Consider the following 26,208-nt stretch of genomic DNA (forward strand, 5'->3'; position numbering starts at 1 on the left):
TACAATCAAAATAAAACCCAAACCAAACACATATATGCAATGAAAAGTAGAGTTAGTTTCTTCTCAGACTTCACACCCTTTAATCAAGGTATTTTATCTGACAGCTAAATCAACAACATACACTGTGAAAGTGAAAACCGGGGACAAGAAGAATGCTGGGACAGATGCCAATGTCTTCATCACACTCTATGGAAGTAAAGATGATACAGGTATGGCTTCACATAATGGAAAAGGATAGCACCTCACTGCTGGACACCTGAAAAGGCAGGTCATGGTTCCCTCAATACCCATTCTTCACTCCTGTTTAACACAATTCCTTGTTCTTGCTGTCCCCGCATATATCGTGATAAGTGGGAGCATACCACCAGCTGCTATAAATCACTGCTGAACTTTGCGATGCTGATTTGCACCAGCAGCTGATGTAAAGGCTTTAATTTCAATTACAGAAACAACACAGTTGACTGGGACTACATTACCAAGTACTGAATGCAGTGAATGATTTGCTTTCCTCAGAGATGAATCAGCATGCTCCTGAAATCCAGTTCTCCTCTGCCTTTTGAGTAGCTCAAAAATATTTAATCAGCTGATGAACAAATCCTCTTGGAAACAGCCAAGCTGTTTGTGCAGCAACTCAGATGTCTATGAGACTGATGGGCAGGACTGATTTCTTTAGCTGTGAACATAGCACACTGGCATCATCCCTGTGATTCTGCCAGGGGATCACTCAAGAAAGGAATTCTGTGTATTTTGCTGGTTGATGCAGGTTTGGGTTTGGGGGAAGGGACAAAGCTCAGATCTTGTGATGAAAAGCCATTTTTTACATTTTAGCCACTTCCCTCATGCCACTGTTGACATTCCCAAAGGATTTGTTTCACATGCTGAACAATGTCCTTTTGCCTCACCGCAACAGGGATAGTCAGCCTAAAGGCCTCAAAGAGTAACAAGAACAAATTTGAGCGTGGGAAGGTAGATGAGTTTACAGTAGAGTCTGTGGACATTGGAGACCTGAAAAAAATCAAGATAGTCCATGACAATAAAGGTAAGATAATCTGCTTTGTAATGCAGTATTTCTAGTGTGTTAGGCACATTGCTGTGTAAAATTACCTGCCTCCAAGACCCCAAACCTAATTTAGCTTTTAATGACAGATCCTTGGTGTCTCTTTGGCTGTTTCTGCTACTATAGCACAGTGGTGGCAACTTGCTGGTAGCTTTGCAACCTCCCTGCAAAAGGCTCTCTAGTTTTGCAGCTGCACCTTTAGAGAGATTTCTCATACATCAACAAACCATGGTGTATTTTTTTTGTCACATCTATAGGCTTGTCTCATTTATTTACGAACATTTTTGTTGTTTCGATCATCGGGTCTTGACTGCTATTTAGATATGGCTGTGTCTCTACTGCAAACAGGGGAAGGATTGGAAGGATGCATGGGTTCCTTCCCTATGGGGCATCAAGGGACATGTTTGTTGATAACTCCCTGTCTGATTACAAAAGCAAATTAATCCAAGGGTTGTAGTTATTAGCACTTTCACATGCACATCTTTAACTTGACACATATAGAAATGTAAAGCACATTAGCTCAAACCTGGACAATTGCTTGCAATGATCTCTATGGTATCCATTCTATTTTTCCATCTGCAACAGAGAGGTAGAATTCTTTCTCAAAAGTCTGGAATTCAGCACTTCATTTGCTGTTGTCTGTAAAGGCTTTGTGGATTATTCACTGTTATCTCTCCAACCACAGGTAATTCCACTGGCTGGTTTCTGGAGTGGGTGGAGCTTGATGCCCCATCACTGGGACAGTGCCTCAAGTTCCCTTGTGGCCGTTGGTTGGATAAATCAGAGGATGATGGAGCCGTTGAAAGAATTATCTTTCCTGCAGAACTGCAGACAACAGAGTATATCCCATGTGAGCAGAATGCCAATTCCCCAGGATACACCCATCGTTACAGAAGATAAAATCTCACTAGCTCATGCAGTTTTATTCTTTTGGCCTGTCCCTTGAACTGGCTTTGAAAAATTTGTAAATGCATCACATGCCAACTATTCTGATTATTACAAAAAGGTTCATCAGGGTGCCCTGGACCAGCATTTTCTGTATTTACCAAATTAGAGAGTCATGAGAACCCATGTGGCTTTGCATGATTGTTTGCTTCCTCCCACTTGCCCTGTCACCTCCAAGTCCTCAGCCCATTCCAAGTTGTCTTCTTTGTCTCCGATTTCCCTTTGATCTTGCTCCATTTTAGTATTGCTGTTTCTGTTGTTGACAAAGCGGACACTTTGGTCCTGCTTCCAAGCCTTGGTTCCCTCGGTGCCTTTGGCACTGCACATATCTCTCTTGTTGGAAGACTCTTCCACAGTTTCTTCAGTGTTGTGCTTTTCTGATTGTATTGCACCAGTCTGCTGCTTTCAGTGTTCTCCAGTTTTTCCTTATTCTTCACTTCCCTCTAAACTAATGTTTGGGGTAAACTCAGCTCTTTATGAGTAATAAGCTTCTAATTTTGAAGTCTGCTATGATATCTCAAATTCTTCTATTCAGGCAAATTCTTTTCCTGTCTCCAGAATATTGAGAATCAGATAATATGGCTTTCTTGAATAAATGACTGAAAACATTATTTTGCTTATTTTGTAGCCCTCTCTTTCCTTTTTCCCATGTGCATCCTTGACTGTGCACAGGGAACTCACAGCACCATGGCTGTTTGATTTGTCCCTCCTTGATCTGTTTCATTTCAAGTTGTTAACAAATATTTCCCGGCCCACCCTCAGGGGGCTATCAAAACTGCCTTTTTCATTTATTATGTTGAATGCCACAGCGATGCAGGAGGAGGTCTGGAACCTGTGAGTTGATTTCCATCCCCATGCCCTGGAGAGGTGCTCCCTAGGTTCATGTTGAAGGTTTCCTTGACACTGGCTGACCAACACTTCAGTGTCCGAATACTCATACCCTGCAGTCTCTATGCTAAAATCATAGAATCGTAGAATGGCTTATGTTGGAAAGTACCTTAAGATCATCTAGTTCCAATCCCTGCTGTGGACAGGGACATCTCACAGTAGACCATGTTGCCCAAGACTCTGTCCAATCTGTCATTGAACACTGCCAGGGATGGAGCATTCACAGCTTCCTTGGGCAACCCATTCCAGTGTCTCACCCCCTTCACAGTAACGAACTTCTTCATTATATCTAACCTGAACTTCGCCTGTTTAAGTTTGAACCCATCACCCCTTGTCCTGTCACTACAATCACTACAAATTATCTTTCTTCTCTGAGGATCTGCAAAAGTCTTCTTTTTGTGACTCTCGTGTGCTTTGGCCAAGCTAATTTTTTTATATCTCGTGTCTTGCCTTCTTTGTCTAAACTGTCTGGAGCAGAAGAACAAATACTCCCTGCTCCCTTCCTCACTTTTGTCAGTCAACTGGAAGACATTTAGTCTTTGTGTCTGAAAAAACTTACAGTGAGTAAGTTCAAGAGAACGAGTATAACACAGAGACATTATATGTGTTTCTCATCAGGTTTTCCCATGTTATCCCCGTTAATATTTGTTTGCAGATGTTCACTATATAATTTCTTAATGTCCTTGTATATTACAATGATGTAAGGGTTTCCGGCATACCATGTCTTTAAGTACATAGTTTGTGTAAACCTGATTTTTGTCAGCAGTCCACATTCAGCCTTTGAAAATAGGCTTCTCTGGTGAAAAGCTTGCACTAGATTTGATGTCAGATTTGGTTCTTTCACCATTTAAACCATTCCCACTGTGCTATTTACTGCCTTCTGGTTTCCTAACTATTAATCCTGGGATTTCAGCTTGCCAGAACTAACTAAACCGGTTTGATGTGTTTTATGGTGACTTGTGCCAGAATTGTTTCACGCTGAACAAACGATAAAAACATGTCATTGTCAGCCCAATTAAAATCATCCCTGTGGGGATACAATTTTAAAAGTGCCATGTAAATGAAACGGGCGTGTGACAGCTGAAAGTTGTGCTGCTGGTGACCTTGTTACAGTGCCACTTTGCTGATTCAGTTCTAAGCCGACATTAATATTCAAGCAACAAGAGCAAGCACCATGAACTTCAACAGAGATCATTTTTAATTCATAATGCATAGAATGTGATTTTTGATCTCCAGGATTATTTTTTTTTCCCTCTCTTACATACTGGAGAAACTATTCTATTTTACTTGTAGCACAGCAGAGGGAATTTCTTTGGGTTGGACAGAAAAGAACATTAAGTATCTCCAGGCTGACTCTGTAGAAGGAAACTTCATCTATGTTCTTCTGAGAGCTGTATTTAGAGAGCCTGGGTTTTTAATGAATGATTAGTCTCTGATACACACAATTAGAGTTACTCCAACAGTAACAGTTACAGTGCCAGAAACCTTCTCTCTACCCTAACAGAGATGCTGAATCTGTAATGTAGCAGAAGTCGCTGCAGTGTAGGAGGATGCAGAAGACAAGCAGCTGAGAAGATAGTAGTGAGGGTGGGAAATGGTGGAACACTGGGTGGGCTGTGTATGAAAGAGGGATGGCCAGGCATGGATCCTGGTGATAGCACTGGCTGTGCTTAAGAACAGCAAGGTGGACTACAGGGACTGTGTCTGCTTGTGGCAGGAGAACTCCCTGCGACAAATCAGTGGTGCCCAAGCACCATCTTTCATCAATAGATCACAGAAAGGATTTAAAGGAGAGTGGGATACAATTCAGTCTGCCAAATGGCACACCTGAATTTGTATGTCCTCATGGCAGTGGAGTGTCTGAATTCCTTTTATCATCAATAAATGTTTTTTCATTCACAAAAGGTGAATATGGAGAATGATTCAGCTAACCCCAAGGAGGATGCCTGCATTTGTCTGACTCTTTCTTCAAACTGCATTGACTTTAGTGATTACATCTGCAGATGTACACAGCTATCTGATGTGCAGACACCTCAACACAGGTTTCTTACTCTGTGAGGTAAACACCATCTCACTTTGGAAACAGGATAGTCAGCAAACCTGTAGCAGAGCCAGAACAGAGCCCTAGTCTTATTCCATGGGCAGTCTTATTCCTGAGCAAGTCTGAATTATGTTCCAGCACAACTCAGGACTGAGGAGCTATGAAGATAGGAAACAACAAAAGGACTTATCAGATTTTGGGGTCACAGGACATTCTGAAGAAACCAAGGGAACAGAATAAGGAAGTATTTAGGGGCTTGACCTTCATGGTTCTGCATTCACAGGTGACCTGGTAGTTTGCCTTGGTGTTAGAGAGAAGGTAGTATACAAAGGAAACTAGATCAGAGTGGACAATAGAGCGTTTTACTTCTTTTAATTATGATTGATTTTTGTCACTTGTTTAGTAATTAAAATAATAGATGTTTTTACTAGTAAGGCTTTCTCAAATATTTATGTACTGCTCTGCTTGGCTTAACTTCATCTATCTGCCTAGTTGCTCTAAAAATTCTGACTTTATGTTTTGCTTTAAGACTTGAGCTGTTGAAGTAAGTCTCATTTCAGTAACTTTATACGGCAAGCATAAATATACTGACTGCTTTCTGATCATGGGATTAACCCCAAAATATCAGTAAATAAACACGCACCAAGGTCAATTGGCCTTATAGGGTTAAAGGGAGTTCCTCTGGCTCCTGGAAGTGTCCAAGGTGAGGCTTGGAGCAACCTGGTCTAGTGGAAGGTGTCCCTGCCCATGGTAGGGGGTTGGAACTGGATGAGCTTCAAGATCTCTTCCAATTCAAACCAATCTATAATTCTATGATTGTCATGGTACTGACCAGCTTGGTAATTAAATGGCCATGTGTGATTCCTACCCTGTCCTATAAAACCATTGAATTTTATAATCCAGACTTGCTTCACTATTTTTTTTAGGGTTATTTGAATGCTGCTTACTAACTTCTGATGGTTTATTTAACTTTTTGCCGTTTCCAAAATCAGTTGTTCCTTATGAGATCACGGTCTACACCAGCGATATCTTTGGAGCTGGCACGGATGCAGATGTCTTCATTGTTCTCTATGGAAGTGATGGGATCTGCACTCAGCAGAAATCCCTGTGCCTCAACAAGAGAGAGCAAAGAATGTATTTTGAAAGGAACTCGGTCAATCAGTTCATTGTGGAGGTAAGATTGAAGATGCTTGCTCTCATAGGAGCAGTGTAGATATGTTACAGCTGCTCCAGCCAATGAGCTGGCTTCAGTTGGAGCTCGGCTCAGATGCCTCTATACAAATGCCTGTAGCATGGGGAACAAACAAGAGGAATTAGAGATGTGTGCACGTCTATGGGGATATGATATAATAGGCATCACAGAAACATGGTGGGATGGCTCCTATGACTGGAGTGTTGGAATGGAAGGTGACAGGCTCTTTAGAAAAAACACGCCCGGCAGACGGGGAGGAGGAGTTGCCCTTTATGTTAGGGATAGGCTGGAGAGTATGGAACTCTGTCTGGGGATAGGTGAGCAGTCAACAGAGAGTTTGTGGGTCAGGGTTAAAGGGAGAACAGTTGTGGGAGACATTACTGTGGGGATCTGTTGCAGACCATCTGATCAAGAGGAATCTGTGGATGAAGTGCTCTATAGACAGATAGGAACAGCCTCACGCTCACAGGCCCCTGCTCTCATGGCGGACTTCAATGACCCTGATATCTGTTGGAATGACAGTATGGCCTGGAACAAGCAATCCAGGAGGTTCCTCGATTATGTGGAAAACAACTTCCCTCTGCAAGTAATAGAGGAGCCGACAAGGAGAGGTGCCATGCTTGACCTTGTGCTCACCAACAGGGAAGGGCTGGTTGGAAATGTGACACTTCAGGGCAGCCTTGGATGCAGTGATCATGAGATGGTTGAATTTGAGATCCTCAGGACAGTGAGAAGAGCGTGCAGCAAGCTCACTGCCTTGGACTTCAAGAAAGCAGACTTTGGCCTCTTCAAGAACCTGCTTAGGAAGATTCCATAGGATATAGCCCTAGAGGGCAGGGGGGCCTAAGACTGTTGGTTGGTATTCAAGGATCACCTACTACAAGCTCAGGAGTATTGCATCCCAACTAGAAGAAAGTACAGCAGAAGGGCCAAGAGACCTCCTTGGATGGATAAGGAGTTGCTGAGGAAACTTCAAAGGAAAAAAGAGGCTTATAAAAGGTGGAAGCAAAGACAGTCGGCCTGGGAAGAGTACAGGGATGTTGTCCAGGAAGCTAGGGACCAGGTTAGGAAAGCTAAGGCCCAGTTAGAATTAAACTTGGCTAAGGATGTTAAGGATAACAGGAAGGGATTCTATAGGTACGTAGCGAATAAAAAACAGACTAGGGACAATGTAGGCCCCCTCTTGAAACTATCAGGAGAACTGGCTACCCTGGATTTGGAGAAGGCTGAGGTTCTGAATGACTTGTATGCCTCAGTCTTCACTGTCAAATGCTCTGACCACACCACCCAAGTATTGGAAGGCAGACACAGTGACTGTGAGAATGAAGACCTGAGGCCCACTGTAGGAGAGGATCTGGTTTGAGATCATCTAAAGAACCTGAATTTACACAAGTCCATGGGACCTGCTGAAATCCATCCATGGGTCCTGAAGGAGCTGGCAAATAAAGTTGTGAAGCCACTGTCCCTCATATTTGAAAAATCATGACAGTCAGGTGAAGTTCCTGATGACTGGAAAAAGGATAATATAACCCCCATTTTCAAGAAGGGGAAAAGGGATGAAACAGGGAATTACAGACCAGTCAGTCTCACCTCTGTGCCTGGCAAAATCTTGGAGCAGATTCTCCTGGAAGGCATGCTAAGGCACGTGAAAAACAACAAGGTGCTTGGTGACAGCCAGCATGGCTTCACTAAGGGCAAATCCTGCCTGACCAGTTTGGTGGCCTTCTGTGATGGGGCTACAGAACTGATGGACAGGGGTGGAGCAGTTGATGTCATCTACCTGGACTTGTGTAAAGCGTTCGACACTGTCCCGCATGACATCCTTGTCTCTAAATTGGAGAGGCATCAATTTGATGGATGAACCACTCGGTGCATAAAGACTGGCTGGATGGCTCAACACAAAGAGTTGTGGTCAATGGTTCAATGTCCAGCTGGAGACCAGTAACGAGTGGTGTCCCTCAGGGATCGGTGTTGGGACCGGTCTTGTCCAACATCTTCGTCGCTGACATGGACAGGGGGATTGAGTGCATCCTCAACAAGTTTGCTGATGACACCAAGCTGTGTGGTTCAGTTGATACGCTGGAGGGAAGGAATGCCATCCAGAGGGACCTCGACACGCTTGTGAGGTGGGCTTATGCCAACCTTATGAAGTTTAACCATGCCAAGTGCACGGTCCTACACCTGGGTTGGAGCAATCCCAGGCACAGCTACAGGTTGGGCAGAGAAGAGATTCAGAGCAGCCCAAGGAGAAGGACTTGTGGGTGTTGGTTGACAAGAAACTTAACGTGAGCTGGCTGCAGTGTGCACCTGCAGCCTGAAAAGCCAACCGTATCCTGGGCTGCATCAAAAGGAGCGTGACCAGCAGGTCAAAGGAGGTGATCCTGCCCCTCCACTCTGCTCTCCTGAGACCTCACTTGGAGTATTGTGTACAGTTCTGGTGTCCTCAACATAAAAAGGACATGGAACTGCTGGAACAAGTCCAGAGGAGGGTTATGAGGATGATCAGGGGACTGGAGCAACTCTTGTATGATGGTAGGCTGAGAAAGTTGGGGCTGTTCAGCCTGGAGAAGAGAAGGCTGGGTGGAGACCTCAGAGTATCTGAAGGGATCTATAGGGATGTTGGTGAGGGACTATTCGTTAGGGACTGTAGTGATAGGACAAGGGGTAACTGGTTAAAACGTGAACAGGGGAAGTTTAGATTGGCTATAAGGTGGAAGTTTTTTACTGTACTGATGGTGAGGGGCACTGAAATGGGTTGCCCAGGGAAGCTGTGAAAGGTCCATCCCTTGCAGTGTTCAAGGCCAGGTTGGATGAAGCCTTGGGTAGCATGTTTTAGTGCAAGGTGTCCCTGCTTATGGCAGGGGGTTGGAACTAGATGGTCTTAAGGTCCTTTCCAACCCTAACTGTTCCATGATTCTCTGATCTTAGGTTGCTCTAAAGGGATTAAGAAGATAAAATGGAGTGAAGTGGGAACTTCCCTTTTAGCAGAAAACTTTTCAGCTCTTTTCTTGAAGAATTATGTTCTGCAACTGGATCAAATATTTTCTTACACACCTTCAGTTAGTAGTAATTCAAAGGTCTCAATATGCAGTGTCATCATGACTTAATTCCATGTTAAACCCTGTAAAGGCTTGAGCAATTTTATCGTGGAGCTGAGATGTACAAATGCATAGACACAAAGGCTTGCCCTTCCAGGTAAAGTTGAAAGCCACTTAGGAAGGCCTTTACATCTTCCATTTCCTAGACCATACTTAGTAAAGAGAGGGTTTCAGTCATTATGCATACCAGATCTAATATGTGTACCTCTCCTTAACACCCTTATTTTGTTGCCTATTTGCTTTCTCTTGCAGTCTGCAATATTTGAAAAGTAACTGGAGCCAGGTGCTTGCAGTATCACTGAAATTAGCTGCCTTTGCATCGTTTCATATTCCTGTTTCAGCATATCATGTTGAAGAGTCCATGGTGCTCACTATTTTTATAGTACATCATTTGATGTAGATGGTCTGTTCATTTATGCTAACTCTAGCAAACTAAACATCTCTTTTTCTCTGTATCCTCAGACGCAGAGACCATTACCTTGCTGCAGTCAACATGATTTTTGAATATCCAGGGCTAACATTTTGAAAGATCTTATCAAGCATTTCCTGAAGTGTCTACAGAACTAATAAATAATCATAGAATTATTGAGGTTGGAAAACACTTTTAAAATCATTGAATCCAGTCACTAACCTAAATAGCCAAGTCCACCAGTAAATCATGTTCCTAAGTACCACATCTACACGTCTTTCAAATACCTCCGGGGACAGTGACTCCACCAGTTCCCTGGGCAGCCTGTTCCAATTTATCTTAAGCAGAAACTCCTACTGTAGCACTTAAGGGAGAAAAATGCATAAACTTTTATAGATACCACAAATTAAGGAGCTAGGCATCAGGGAAAAGGAAAGGATTCTATTTCTGAAATGTTTAATTCTATTTTAAGTCTTATGGGTTTTATTAAATAAATCTGGGGACAAGTTTAAATCTCAAAGATCTTTTGCTTGCATATTCTTATAGAATTCTATGCAGATAGTAAGCCAGTGCACATCAGTGAGTGAGCTCATTTACATGTAGAGTAGTCAGTTATTTCCGTTCATAATATACTCATTACTGAAAATTTTTAAGAGGCAAAACTATAGACAGTCCTGCTTTGGCTTATCCTTCCCATACTGCTTCATGCCCTTACCCTCAATCCATGGCTGCAACACCAACACTGACTTCATAGAAGACCCTAAAACCTCTGTATTTTGAGTTTGGTTTGTTTATGTAATTGAAGGCAAATTTTAAACTAAACTTTTTAAACAAGTTAAAATTCTTCCAGCCCACACTGTTGTTATATGGCATGAATCATAAAATAAATCCCCAGTGTGATTCCTTAAAAACAAAGAAAAAGGCTTATTTGGTAGAGTTTCCACAGTTTTTCATAATAGAGATTGCGTTAACCCATAGGTATAAATCTTAAACTGAGTGTTATTGTTATTCCTTTATTCAATAAGATTTATTTTAGGCTGGGCAGAACCTGAAACATCAGTACTTTTCTCAGATGAAGCGAGTGGAAATGCCGTTTGTTCTCTAGATTTATAACACCATATTAACCTGTCCCCAGGCCTTATTCTGTCTTTGCCAGTTCCTCTTGCTTCAGGAGATCGGGATGAAGCAAAATATATTCTTCTTTCACTTACCTGTGTAGATCCATAATTTGGAGTTCAACAGACCTTAAAAACAATTCGGGGATTTCCGAACACACAAACTGAGAATAGTGCATTTATTTTAGTGTTTTAACTGCCTTTACCATTTTGCATTTTGCAAAAGAGGCAAAAAAGGTTAGCGACTCTTCTCAGCTATGCTCCAAAGTGATGATTTGCTGCAGATGCCTACAGCAGAGTAAAGACCACTTCCTTAACATGGATCTCTATTGGTCAATCATCATGTGATTGCTATGTATTGATTAAAAGCCTCATTGAAAGAATGGTATTTGAAAAACGAAAGAGGAGAAAATAATTTTCCCTTAATACATATTTGTGTGCATGTGTGAGTTTTAGAAACAAGTTTGGATCTTTTAATTATTTTGCAATGAATCTTATGATATCCAAAGTCAGGACAGGGCTGATGAAGTTAAACCCAGTTTGTATTGAGTGTGAAACTCGTTGTCTAGTGTGGTCAGTCTTACTGCACTCATTATTGATGTCTTTGCTTCAGTATGAGGCAATTCTATCAGCTGGGAAGCGAAGAAGGGACTAGTCTCCAGTGGTTCAAAGTGAGATGTTCAGTTTTCTCATGTTTTCAAGAAAACAAGATTCCAAGTCCCTATGGATAGAAAGACAGCTCAGTGTGCTTCTCCTATGAACAAGAGGTTTGCAGCCAGCCTTATTTTATTTAAAGGTCAGCTATACAAAAAGCTTGTAGTGAAATAACCAAAAGCTGTTACTTCAGAGAAAATACAATTTTTCCTGTTCAATCCTTTGTAAGGGAGATGACTTGAAAGTAATGAACTAGTAACAAATTACTCAAGTAATAAGATGAGGAATTAAAAAACTAGTATCCACTTCATATGATGGTGACCCTCTTGACCTGTTCAGAATGACATTGGGATTCTGTGGCAGAACAGGAGAGATATGATACGAAATACCAGGCTGTTAATATTGTATGTTGACTGCAAAGCTTTTCTTCCAGTGTTTTAAGAGTGCATATGAGTGTTTAAAAAGAAAAAGGATATAAAATAACAACTTAAAAGCATCAGTATTGCAATTTACTTTCATTCCCACTCATACAGAGAAGCCTGAGCTGCAGGATTGCTGCTGTGCAGCCAAACCTATCTCATACTGTTGGTAATTTGTGTAAGGTAAGATTGTCTCAATATTTGGAACGGAAGTTCAGGGAAACCCTGTAGCTAAAATTCAGGTTAGGGCATAACTGACATCAACTCTAGTATTTGCTCCCCTAGAGCTTCATAAAGGCTCAAAAAATAGGAAATAAGCTAAAGAAGGAGTATCTCAAATATATGCTGCTCTTCAACATATCTCTTTCTCTCTTTTTTTTTTTTTTTGTGTGGATGGAAAAAGCTGGAGGATGTTGGTGACATTATTGAAAAGATTCGCATAGGACACAAGGGTGAAGGAGTGAACTCCGGATGGCATTTGGACCGTGTTGCAATTCGGAGGCTGTTGCCAAATGGAAAGGTAGGCTGCAAATCCCAGCACTCTGCAGTATGTTTCCATTAGCAGCTGCTTCCATTTCCCAAAGCGCATCTTCTGTACACAAAGCATGATTAACAGTGAAAAATGACTCCCTAAAGGACAATGCACACTAATGAACTTGCTAGAGCTTTGGATATGGGGACAACAAACATGTATTACGGTGTTTTAGTCTTCAAATGTTGATTATAAGATTCTGCAGTCACTATTTTACTTAAAAAAAAAAAAGGCTGTTTTAATTCTACCTTTTCACTAGAGTAGGGTCATTTCATCCTGGCAGTAGATGGGAGCAAAGCAGTGATGTGGTTCAACCTTTTGGAAGTCTTTGCTAATCTTTATCTGGTGTGTGAAGGAGCAATCTGCTTGCTGAGTTTGGAGGCAATAGTATCATGACTTGCTTGCTGGACTGAGAGGGGAGATTCTTGAGTTTGTACCCATCGGTATGCAAATGCAGCTGAAGAAGTAGGGGCCTGAGACAATGTGCCTGTGCTGCACTGCACCACTGTTGCTGTACATCTCTGAGTCCTAAAGGCTGTCTTAGATAATGGTTTGGGTGATGAAGAGATCAAAGCTTCATATTTTCATGTGTAGTTTTGTTATGAACAATCAGAGGCAAGAAAGTGAGTGTACTATTTCAAAATCAAAAAGTTACCATTGCTAAACATGGACAAGAAATAAATTCATTAGCCCCATAATTCTGGAAGAACAAGTGCAGGGAGCTGGTACAACTAAGACAAGCAAAATGCTTGTCAGTGCAAGTTTCAAAATCACTCTTATAAAAACCATCAAGTTAGGTGCTAGGACTTTTGGTTGATTATGTCAACAGGATTAAGGCAGTGCAGCCAGATAGGTCATCTTGACCTTGTCCACCTAAGAAACTCTTCCTCAGCTATACTTTCAGATATTGGCTGTAGAAACAGGCATGAATCTGGCTGTAGAGAAGTTCAGAAGAATATCACCTCTTCAGGACCAGTTCAGAATTGGAGCAGTAGCTGTGTTTGGCAACACCAGGGCTCTCTCCTCTGTCTTGTCCTTTCTCCCCTTATTCAAAGGGATGTCAGCTTCCATTTCCACCTCAGTGCTCAGGTCTGTCCCCTCCTGAAGTAAATTTTAATATCTAGTCTTGGTGTGAACACACCTTGTTCAGTCACAATGAACCTACTTCTTGTCTTGTTCCTTCCATCAAAATTTCCAGGATACTTTTTACTCTTTTTCCTCATGATCATATCAAAGGTCTGCCAAAACCCTCCTCATCATGCACAAGTCTGTATCCTCCTATACAAGCTTCTTCACAAGCCAATACTCTTTTATTCTTTATTATTATTAGCTTTTTGCCGGTCTGTTACTGTCAGACCCTGTATCTGTGTATTGACTAACCCTTGCTTTGTACAATTTCATTAAGTTAATGAACAAGATTACTTTTCCTTGAGGTATTGTTATTGGTCATAGGCTAGGGAAGGGAGATACATGAAGGTATGGAAACCAAGACAAAAGAGATTTCTGGGCAGCCTTTTTCTACACCTACCCTTAGCTGAGCACTTTGGGAGGCTCCCGAGAGCTCCATGTTGGGTGCTCTTCCTTTAGTCCAGAAAGGGTCTTCGTGATGTATGGCTCTGCCATCATTATAGCCATTTAAAGGACGATGAGAACCCCGGGAAAGTGGAAGAAGGAAGGAAACCCATGAACAACTTAAAAATGGAGAGATTTACAAGTCTGCTGATCTTTTGATTATGGTACGGGAAGAAAAGACGAAAGCAGAACACTGCATGATGCCACTGATCGGCTGCAGGATATTATGATCTGCCACAGCATAGCAATATGCTGCCAACACTTCTAAAAGCTGTGCTACCTGATTAGACTGCTAAGATAGGTCTAGATGTATCTGTAATAGTGCAAAAGAAAAATGAGGTCAGTAACTTTTGAAATTAAATTGAAAACACTTGGGTTGGAAGTGAGGATTGTTGCATGCCAGTAAAGTTCTGTCTTGGCATGCCAATTATATCTGATTATTGTATTTCATTGGTTACAACCTGGGGAAGGGCAAAGCCCTGATTTTTAGCACACTGTTGTACCCTGCTTCTAGCTTTGGGCCAGACTCAAAATGTAATGAAACAAATCCTGTTCAGAGCTACAAGAGGATGTTACTGTGGGTAACATAAAGCAGCACACTTTACGTCACTCAAATATTAATGCAACCACAAATAAGGAAACCCCAGTGAAGACTGTGGCAATAACATGGTGATTAACAATAATGATACAATTAACTCTTGCAATAACTGCACATTATGCCCCACTGTGCAGACCCTCAAGTCCCTAGATACCCTATTAACAAACAAACAGTGTTCATATCAATGGCATGTACAGCCAACATTATGAAAGTTTAGGAGCAGTTAAAAGCTTCAGCGAGAGATGTGACTGAGGTGGGATCTGTACTTGAATAAGAGAGTTTCAGCACTAAAGGATCGTCTGGAAGGCCCTCTCTTCCCAGGCTGTAGTTGGGGAGATAAGCACCGCTCATCAGCCCAGCATGCAGTAAAATAACACAGGGTAAGTGGTCAGACAGTGCAGAAATGAGGAGGCAGCAGTAATGGCATGGCCAGTCAGTAGGTGTTGTATTTTGCTTAGACTGCCCAAGTTAACACTTGAAAGTGAAATATTTGAAATCATCCAAGGTGGTGCCAGCTTGTTTGACACCATTTTGCACTGATCATTGTCCAAAACGCTTTACGGATTTAAACATTGCAAGTCTGGGGTTAAAAAGCAGCACTGCAGGGAGCAGCAGAGAGGAGGAGAAATGGCATTTCGTTGAGAGCAGAAAATTTGGGCTGTGTGGATATAAAAGATGATTATGCTGCAGAGTCAAGATGCTTGATCATACAAACCCCTTGGAGGGGTTCAGCTCCTGCAGAGGAACTCATCTGTGATCTGTGCACAATCATATGATGGCCTGTTCATGCAAGGTTAGCAGTGACTGGAGTGTGCCTCTGATCTTAGGTGCACAAGCTATTTCTCCCCAGCGACCGAGTCAGAAAGGGCAGAATCTGGCAGCTGAAGGCAGTAGTACACAATGGTAGCAATATTCAAGATTGCTACAGGGAGAGCTATTTCCTTTTACTATATATTTAAATAGTAAAAATAGTGAAGAAAGGACCCTGTATTAGTCTGATAAATAATTACATGAGAGTAATTAAGGTGGACAGTATTCCTATGTATATGATACATAAAACTGCTGGCACATAAAGTAGCAGAAGAAAGTTCCTGTGCTGCTTAAGAGAGAACTTATGAATTTGCCTGTAAGGAAAAGGCCGTATTTTTTAATCCCTTAATTTAGTTACTGTGAGATTAAAACTAATGTTTCTTTTTCTGTTCAGACTTGGGGTCTCTGCAGCTTGCATGATGGCTCATGCCCCTTTCTTTATGGAGACATAGCCTGGGGTGCCAGCACACAGAAAGCTGCCTGCATCTTACCATCTTGGAGGCCTTATGGGAGTCTGTTCTTAATGAGTAGTCTGGGACTGATTTTGTTTACCAAGTAGAAAACACATGTTCTATTGTTTTTTTTTTGTTTGATGATAGAAATCATATTTGTTTCCACCAAAATGAAGTCAAAACAAAAGGTCAAAAGATTAAATCAGTATTTTTCCCTCTTAATGTGTATGGGAATTGCCTGGAAACCAGCTTGAGTCACAAAATTATAGGGCAAAATTTGAAGTACTGTCTCAGAAAAAAAACCCTACTAACTTCAAAGAGGTAGCTGCCTGAATAAGGATAGAAGAGGAATTGCAGTGTCTCAGTAAAACATGGCTTCAGCAGGAATGGTGAGGTCCTGATTAGAACTTCACAAGATTAGGAATTTGCAAGATCAAAAACTGGGAAGGGCAGAGATCTGCTGGTTCATACATCCAGTCTCACACAGCATTGGGAATACTGTTTGCTGCCTCTTTTCAGGGTCCTCAGATGTCCTCTTTCTGGAGGACATGTATTTCTGTATACTATTTCAGGTCTGCATCTGCATATAAACGCATACAGACGTGAGCTGAAAATCCTTGCCTGCATGTCAGAGTGTTTTCAAAGGGGAAATGCTAACATGTGTTCACATTGTTTTGAAGAGATTAGCTCTGTCATGTTCACTTCAGGGCTCAGAAACTGTCACATTTCCATGTGAAAGATGGCTTGCGAAGTCTGAGGATGACGGCGAGATTGTCAGAGAACTGGTACCATCTGAAATTTTTACTGAAAAACTCATGAAGGATGGGACACTTAAGCAGATAGAGGAAGAAGTTGAAGACCCATTGGAAGGTAACGTAATCCTTGGAGTAAGTAGGGACCTTTTAATCTAATTTTTTTTTTTTTTTTTACATGAAACACATGTAGTTCAGGCAAATGCGATGCTGGTATGACTATTCACATTTCTTTCCCTTCCTGTTCTCTGGCTTCTCTTATACCTGAAGCACTTCTGTGCAATAATACCATTATTTTCCTGTAGGCCATTTATAAACCTGTCACAGACACCCTTTCACACAAACATATTTTGCACATCTCCTCTAATGCCTAACAAAATTCTTCCATCCTCTCTTCCAGGCTCTGCAAGCATTTTTCCAACTTCACCTGTCCTGTACACTCTGACCCTTCTTTTCCTACCCTACCTGTGCCCCTGAGGAGGAGAATCATAGAATCATAGAACAGTTAGGGTTGGAAAGGACCTTAAGATCATCGAGTTCCAACCTCCCTGCCATGGGCAGGGACACTTCACACTAAACCGTGTCACCCAAGGCTCTGTCCAACCTGGCCTTGAACACTGCCAGGGATGGAGCATTCACAGCTTCCCTGGGCAACCCATTCCAGTGCCTCACCATCAGTACAGTAAAAAACTTCCACCTTATAGCCAATCTAAACTTCCCCTGTTTATGTTTTAACCTGTTACCCCTTGTCCTATCACTACAGTTCCTAATGAGGAGTCCCTTCACCAGCATCCCTATAGACCCCCTTCAGATACTGGAAGGCTGCTATGAGGTCTCCACGCAGCCTTCTCTTCTCCAGGCTGAACAGCCCCAACTTCCTCAGCCTGTCTTCATACAAGAGATGCTCCAGTCCCCTGATCATCCTCATAACCCTCCTCTGGCAGAACTGCACACAATGCTCCAAGTGAGGTCTCACAAGAGCAGAGCAGAGGGTCAGGATCACCTCCTTCGACCTGCTGGTCACGCTCCTTTTGACACAGCCCAGGATACGGTTGGCTTTCTGGGCTGCAGGTGCACACTGCAGCTGGCTCATGTTAAGTTTCTTGTCGACCAACACCCCCAAGTCCTTCTCTGCATGGCTGCTCTGAATCTCTTCTCTGCCCAACCTGTAGCTGTGCCTGGGATTGCTCTGACCCAGGTGTGGGACCTTGCACTTGTCATGGTTAAACTTCATGAGGTTGGCATAAGCCCACCTCACAAGCATGTCAAGGTCCCTCTGGATGGCATTCCTTCCCTCCAGCGTATCAACTGAACCACACAGCTTGGTGTCATCAGCAAACTTGCTGAGGACGCACTCAATCCCACTGTCCATGTCAGCAACAAAGATGTTGAACAAGACCGGTCCCAACACCGATCCCTGAGGGACACCACTCGTTACTGGTCTCCAGCCGGACATTGAGCCACTGACCACAACTCTTTGTGTTGAGCCATCCAGCCAGTCTTTATGCACCGAGTGGTTCATCCATCAAATTGATGTCTCTACAATTTAGAGACAAATTAGAGTATAATAAATAATAAATTTATTATTATAATAAATAATAAATAGAAGAATAAATAATAAATTTAGAGAAGAATTACTTATTCAGTTCTGAGCCTATCTCAGTGCTCATATGCTGTGTTTGGCTTTCCTGGTAGCTGAAGCAACTGAACAAGAACTCAAGTTTCATTCCAAACTTGTTGCTTCTCTGTATGTCCAGCTGGTCCTAAGTATTTTTTAGGACCTACTTATCCCACTCCTTCTGCCCTTGGGAGAAGTCATGAACCTTCCTACACTCTGAGCAGAGCAAATTGAATTCAGCTGCCATTTTCATTCTTGGTTCTTGCATCTGGCAACAAGATGATTCAACAGAGAAAATAATTTCTCTCCCTGTTTATTTTCTCTCAGAGTCTGATTTACATTTACGGTACACCACTGTCAGAGTGGAATTTAGATGGATTTTAAGTGTTTTCCATTGCCAAGGGCAGATGTGCCTTGCTTTAAGCAAAGCTGGAGCCTGACCTCTGTGCCCTTAAAAGAGAGAAGTGTGCCGTTTTGTCCTGTTAGGAACTACATGTGAGATTTTCTTTTTCCTGAAGAGGCAAAGACAGTTTTAATATCAGTGAGTAAATGCATCACTGCTAGATGCCTGCATGACATTTTCTTTAATTTACTCACTTCTGTGGCTTTACCTGCCCCATTGCTGGCAATGCTCAAGGCCAGGCTGGACGGGGCTTGGAGCAACCTAGTCCAGTGAAAGGTGTCCCTGCCCATGGCAGGGGGTTGGAACTGGGTAAGTTCTAATGTCCCTTGCAGCCCAAACCATTCTGTGATTCATTCTATGATACTTTGCATTAGTTACTATGTGATAACCAACCTAGGTGACTATTTTTTATCTTCAAAGCACAAAGACTTAGGTCAAGTTTTACAATCTATGGAACAGGTATTTTAGATAACTAAAGGTTTATTTTGATTGGGAGCTAGAACTAAGTATGGGGACTTCTGCTTTAGATATAAAATATCTGGGATGGGAACTATGTCTTCTTCATCTCCACAAGTCCTCACGCATCTTGGGCTGTGGCACAATCTAAATGACAATGGAAAATCAGCTTGTGTTATTCTGAAGATCACTTTTTATGTAGTAGACTACATTTCAGTCTTGAAGGTGTCCATAACTGGGGAGTGAAAACCAAACAGGGATGCATAGAACTGACTTTATTCATTACTTTCTTTATTGTTAGTGTAACAGTTGTCTTTCTAATATTAAGCTTTAACACTGCAGGACATAATATGAAGAGGCAAACCAGAAAACCTGGCATTGTACCTAGCTTGTTGAATAGTCTCAGGTAATGATCCTGATGCATTTCTTAGAGAAATCAGTGGAAATCCTTCATGGACAATGTCCATGTCAGAATAGTCCCTGGTTTATTGGGAAAGCTAGGTACAGAATAAAAAGATAATATAGATATTTTCTTTCATGCAGTTAACATATAAAGAAGAATCATAACTAAGATTTTGTGTCTCTTTCCCATTTGCATTGCCCTGGGAGTTGCAAGGAGGCATTCTCCAAGGCTTGTATGCCACCACAGTAATCAGAGACATGTAGTTCCTAATTGTTTTCCTGGAGAGGATGCTTTCAGTAGCTGTTTGTTTTCCCTGTGTAATTAGGAAAAAGAGTAGCAAAATAAAAATAGGAGTATTTAACAGGTTTAGTAAAGTACATTACTAAAGACTTGATGGGATTTTATTGGATCTTTATTGAGCAAGCTAAAGAGAAAGGGTACTTAAACAGTACAGCTCCAGCACTTCCTTAATTAAATACTGTCTCAGCAAAAGAACCCAGAAACTCTTTCTGTTTGGGGAATTTATAGAGATACATGCCATTAACTCTGGTAGTAATTGCACATCTGAATTCCTGGTTTGTTTATGGAAGATGGAATATAAAGAATTCACAACACTGAATCACTTGCTCTCAGATGTATGTCCCTTGAGACTTGGTGTGAAAAGGCTGAGTTCCCTCACCTCTATTGACTTCGCATCCAGTAATAACCATGATTCTTTGCATTTTTAACTGTGAACTATGTGATCAAAGCAATGGACAGACATTGATTAGATGGAGAAAAGGAAAGTCAGCAAACTTCATCCCAGTGGTTCCCCAGTCTTTGGATCATTACCAGAAGCCTGGAAGCATAAAACATACGGGATTTTAAGCCTTCAAGAACTGAGTGATAAGCAGAAAGCTTGGGGACCATTTTCTTTGGTAAATTCAGTGGCTAAGATAGATAGATCTTGATAACTCACCTGGCCAGAAATCACACCTCCTTTTCTTTCTGCAGTTCACACCTACAAGATCAGTGTGTTCACTGGAGATATCTATGGTGCTGGGACAGATGCTAATGTTTTCCTAAATATGTATGGAGATCTGGGGGACACAGGAGAGAGAAAACTCAGCAAATCTGAAACAAACTTCAACAAGTTTGAAAGAGGACAGGTACAAATGCAACGAGTTAATAACACTTTCCATTTCCCAGTCTTTAACCTAGTAAGTCCATGACTTTCTTTATAGGCTGTATTTTCCTATGAGGGATGAAATGATTGATATCACTTACTATATTCATTACCTTTTAAAATTATTTGTATAGATTCTCAGCTGAGTATTACAACCAACAGGCACTTCAGCAAATGGTAGATGCTTTTTGTGAAGTCATTGACAGACAAATTATGATCTTGATCCATATAAACTGGCCTGAATTGTTAGCTGTAGGCTTGAGAGCACACAAAACCAGAGGTGTCTCATTCGCATAGCCTCTGTGCAACTGATTTGCACGTATAAAGTATATATTGTAATTCACCACATAGCATGATAAATTGATGGGATCTAAACTGCAGCTGTGTTTGACAAAATAACTCCAACAGTGGTACTCTGTGGTCAGCCTATGAGTCATATTCACAGCCTGATATGGAGATACTTAGATATAATAATGCCAAAGATTGTGGTATCTGGATTGCCCATACAAATCTCACTGCATTAGAAAGGGAAGTATACTTAGATTTAAAAAATCAGGATGTAAAATTCCAGGAATTCAATATTCTAATTGGTTGTAAAAGTGACATTTTATGCAGCTCCCCTCATAGCAGAAGCAGGCTTCAAAACACTTCCCTGCAGAACAGTTTTAGCATACATATATGCCTCTCCATACTGCTGCAAAGCTTTCAACCAAACACCATCATGTAAAACAGAATTTAAACGCACATCATGCCCTGCAGTCTCCACTTTTGTCTGGTAGATGATCTGTTGAGAAGTCTTTAACAAAAGCAACTGCTGTTGAACACACTGCAGGAGGACACGTTTACTATACAAGCTGTGGACCTTGGCATTCTGTACAAGATCAAGATTCGTCACGACAACAGCATGTTCAGTCCTGACTGGTTCCTGGATAAAGTAGAGATCCTGGACGAAACCACAGAGGAGTCATTCATATTCCTGTGTGAGCGCTGGCTCTCTAAAAAGAAAGAGGACAAAAAGATAGAGCGTACGCTTTATGAACAGGTACAGTTACGGCACAGAGTGGTGATCCCAACCCACTGCTACTAATGAAAATAAAATGATTGAATTTCTGATTGAAGTCTAGGACAGCTCATTAGGGACTTACGAGTTTTTTTGCTTGTCGAAAATGAACTTGTGATTTTCAGACAAGTGCTGAAAATATGGTCAATCTCAGCCCAGTATCACTAGCTCTGTAATTTGCAATTTCAACAGAAACATCAAGGTGTCTAAGTGAGATTCTTCAGATGAGAGCAAACGTATCTTGCTGATGCACAGTAAAGTATATTTCCCTGTTTCTCTGCTTGCTGTGCTCACAAAGTAGGTTAGTTTTGGATCCCACTGTTCAAAGTCCTCGAGCCAAAATATTGGGTCCCTTGACTTCATCCTCACCAAACTATACAGGTTTATCTTTTCGGCTCCTTCTTCCATCACTGCCAAATGTAAAAAGTCTGGTCTGTTTGCTGCCACTCAAAGCACCAAATGTTCCTTATTGAAATGCCCTTTTTACTTGCACATTCTCTACTGCTTTATCAGGCTAATGTAGGTAATTGTAATTCGAGTTACGTGCATGAATTAAAATAGGCAAACAAGATTAATAGACCTCTCTTGCTTCTATACAGTTATACATAATAAAGCAGCTGATTGTAAGTCCATTGTATTTAAGGAGTCCATTTTGCAAAATACAGCGACATATTAATTGACAGTTACCACTAAAATTATCATCAATGAGATTGAGCCAGACTCATTCTGAATACAACAGAATAGATATGAGAAGAGTTACACCATGGATGAGTATTGCCATATGCTGCCTCATAAAACTGCAGCAGACAATGCTATGCATGCTTGTGGTCACACTCACCCTGTTGCCAATATTAATTCATAATGAGGAAAAGATAATAACTCTTTTTTCAAAACTTTAATTGCATGACTGTGTGGTAAGAGCCTCACATTTGTTGGATAATGGCATTAAGCACATCTGCAGTGACTCTTGAAATACAATAGATATTTTTTATCATTCAGCTTTGCAGTACTCTCCCTCTCATGCTCTTTGAACTGTGCCATATACTTTCCTCTGACACCTTGGTGTGTGCCCTGATAAACAAATCTGGCACTGCTCCATTTTCCTATGAATTTTCCTGAATTTTCTGTGGCTATTCCTCATGCAGGTAGCAGTGGAAATGTCACAACACACCATTAAAGTCTATTAGGCCCATTATATTTTCTTATATTATAACACGCATCAAAAATGACCTGTCAAGGTTACCAATGAAGTGAATGAATTACCTACAGTAAATTACAAGTCACATTTATTTGAGCTACACTGAGCAAAAGGCTACCTGGGTAACTATAGGGATTTCTTCTTACGTTGTTCTTGGAGGCACATGGGAACAGCTGACAGTGCTTGAACACTCAACCTCATTACCCTCTATTATATGCCTTCCAACTAGAACTATGATGGTGAGCGGAACAGCCTGGATGGCTCATCTCTCAGTCTGTCAAGTCAGGATAGCAGTGGAAACCTGAAGGAGACGAAAAAATCCAGCTTGGTCAAGGCGGCAGAAGAAGGATCATGTGAGCAAGCACTGTGTTTGATTGCATGTGTGGATATGTTCTTGGCTTTCAGTGCTTGAAAGTCTGTGTTCAACCTGGTGAAGAGCAAGGAGGGCAGTGCAACAGGTTGCTTCTCTTCAACTTCTGTTGTGAGTGCTTTGTAAAAGCTCCATCAGTACTTGTGTTTCTGTGATGCTTTTGTACAGCTCTCTAACCCTAAATGTGAAATAAGCCATGAAGTTCATAGCAACTTCAGTGTTTCCAACCCTCTTATACATCCCCTGTAGAAATCTATGATGCTGCAGCTTGTCAGAATTAACTTCTCTATTGTCAGAAGATGTAAGCTCTCCAGTGTGATGCTTTGTACAGTGTGACAATAGGGTTACATAGGTGGTTGTTCAAGGGTATGCCATTTTCTGTGACAGTGAGGCAAAATGCACAGGGGAACTCTATGGGCAACTGCAATAGCAAATCATGTCCCTTAGATGCCTAAACTTAGATGAGACCATACACACCACCTACTGTGGAAAACCAGCTAGTCAACAACATCCATAGGACCTCTTCAGAAAGAAACCCCTGACTTGAAGTACTATACACTCTCTTACTCCTCTTCCACCATAACTTCATTAAGGATAGCGATTCAGAGGTAGGCAGAAATGACACTAGCCTCTGATCATTGGGTTCTCATAGAGTAAACGGAAGAATTTATGCAAAATCTGCATAATTTTGTCCAATATGTCCTTTAAAGGATCTAAAGCTCTTTGCAGTGAGAAGGACAGTAAGTAAATCACATATGTTATTACCAAAAGAGCCTCCCTTGAACTATCAGAGGCTCTTTTCCACATGATCGCTCAAAGTAGCTCTTGTTGCTGATATCAGCCTTTTTTCTCCTCCTGTATATCTTTGACCTTCTCAAGATAATATTTCATGTAGCATATTAGATCTGAATTACCAAAGATGGCTTTGAATCTCTTGTTTGCCACATTTAAGCCATCTCCCCTTTTTTCATGATCGGTCTAGTAATGCCCCCTCACCAAAAATGTTTGTTTAACATTAAGTGAAATATGATTTGCTTTAGTACAATTCAGGTTTTTTTCCTTATAACACAGCTGCATCACAGCAGCTGTTGTGAGATATGGAAGGTGAGCAAGAGCACAGATAAGTCTATTGGCTCTCAGAAAACAAGCTTCAACTGAGTTCTCAGGTGAGCTTGTTCTTTTCTAGAAGTGGTCTGGGTTATACCTTGGTAGAAGAGAATGTTCTGCAAGTGCTGTCATTGAAAGACAGGGAGTTCATGAACTCTGGACTGAGTTTTCCTGCTCAAATAACTGATGGAAACTGTTTGTGGCTTTAGTGTAGGGTTGCATCTTTAGGCTCTGGCTCCTGAGATAAGGCAAAGCTGACTATACGGATTGCATCTTACAACAAGTGAAATATGCCAGACTGTGTCTGCAAAAGCCAGCTTACATGCAGGGAGGCTAGTCCTGCTCTGGTGCTGCAGTAGGAAGTAGGAAAGCTGTGCATGTTTTGTTCTGTCCTGGCTGTGAAGGAAGTCTAGAAGATTGGTGTCCATCAGCTGAAGTTAACCTTGGTGGAAAACTTTTCTAGTCTATTGGTATTTCCTTATAACTTCATTATCACATAGGCTTTTTCTCTCTGTATTTATACACCTTTTTATTAACTACTTCTGTGTTCCAGGACAATGACTTATTATCTAAATTACACCTATAGCTTGTTGTCATCCTCCATGGGGTCTTTTGGGTGTATGACTAAGTTATTGTGTTGTAAGAAGTAACTGGGTGACAGCTGAGTCATGGCTGCTCTTAGTCCACAAGTGCCAAGTAATTAAACTTATCTTAAACTTCCATGGTAAGTCAAGTGTAAAATGATGTAATTTGGCTTAGGAGTTGATGATAGATTTCACTGACATGGTCCAAGGGAATTCACACAAATGGTTACTGCAGCTCAGCTGATACCCAGTAGCTTGTTGTGATGTGATATCTGGGTTGCATGTCTCATGCCTTTAAGTTGTGAGGCAGACATAACGCTGCATGTTGCTTATCCTGGTCTGCAACCCATGTGTCTTGGATCAACCCTTCTTTTGTAATCCCATATTGTGCTCCAGTGGAAAATAAGAGATTCCCATGTTCCTTCTGATATTACTTCTGTGGTGAGACAATGGATAACATCTGCCATGTTAGCATTCCATGTAGTTTCACAAATAATGGGTAGAACATCAACATCTCACAGGAGAATCCCTCTCCATCAGAGCTAGTATAGCACCCATCATCTCCATTGTGAGGGTGGTCTTTCTCTTCTGAGTCCTGGAGTTTGTCATCAACACTATCTCTGTTCCAGTGACATGACCTCATTAAGGAAGCTGCTTCCTGAAGGAATGTCAGATAAGATGGACTGTGTGAGCCAGACAGCCACCTCCTGAGCTGGATAAAAAGCCAGCTGTTACTTAGTTGATTAGGGGAAGTGATATTAGGAGCTGCCTGTGAAGCAAAGTGAGAGTTCAAGCAGCCCAGTGCTGAATCTCCCATGCTCAAGATGGTGAATAATTTTGAGGGGCAGGAGGTGATGTGGAGATGAAGAGCAGCAAAAGACCCTGTTGGCTAGGAGCCTGCTGGAGACAATGTGGTCTGTATCCCTAGTGAAACCCAACCCTCTGTGGGGGGGATGTGTGTCCTCAAACAGCAGGAGCCCTGCACAGGGCTCAAGGAAACAGGGCAAAGGAAGATGTGCTGTAGGACCTGTGGTGTCCTGCTGTGGCCACATGCCTCAGGTTCTACCTTCTCCTGTGCTCGAAGAAGTAGAACTATGAGTCCCAGACAAAAAATGGAGACAGTGGAGAAGGGAGATAAATTAAAGGATTACTCTTCCAGTTTCTAGAGGAAAGAACAGCAAACAGTGTTTCCTGCTGTTTCCTTAAACAGTATTTCCTGAACTTACTGTCTGTCTCTGTATCCGTTATTTAAAGTGGAAAATGATAATTTCTCATACTTCTCATTTTTTTCTACCAATATTTCAAGTACT

At 41.6% G+C, this 26,208-nt stretch overlaps 1 protein-coding gene across 1 annotated transcript in view; it reads left to right on the plus strand.

Moving 5' to 3' along the window:
• LOXHD1 (lipoxygenase homology PLAT domains 1) overlaps positions 1-26,208 on the plus strand; it is a 349,538-nt gene that overhangs the window by 97,655 nt on the left and 225,675 nt on the right. The window contains exons 23-31 of the mRNA XM_057405704.1: positions 105-209; positions 911-1,039; positions 1,743-1,907; positions 5,924-6,105; positions 12,222-12,338; positions 16,490-16,652; positions 20,408-20,562; positions 21,412-21,621; positions 23,067-23,190. Coding sequence (XP_057261687.1) covers positions 105-209; positions 911-1,039; positions 1,743-1,907; positions 5,924-6,105; positions 12,222-12,338; positions 16,490-16,652; positions 20,408-20,562; positions 21,412-21,621; positions 23,067-23,190 — 1,350 coding nt within the window. The remainder of the gene's footprint in view (positions 1-104; positions 210-910; positions 1,040-1,742; positions 1,908-5,923; positions 6,106-12,221; positions 12,339-16,489; positions 16,653-20,407; positions 20,563-21,411; positions 21,622-23,066; positions 23,191-26,208) is intronic.

The sequence above is a fragment of the Pezoporus wallicus genome, unplaced genomic scaffold (genome assembly GCF_028554395.1).
Source record: "Pezoporus wallicus isolate ANWC-B61680 ecotype Strahan unplaced genomic scaffold, APGP_CSIRO_Pwel_v1 scaffold_13428, whole genome shotgun sequence".
Taxonomy (NCBI): Eukaryota; Metazoa; Chordata; class Aves; order Psittaciformes; family Psittacidae; genus Pezoporus; species Pezoporus wallicus.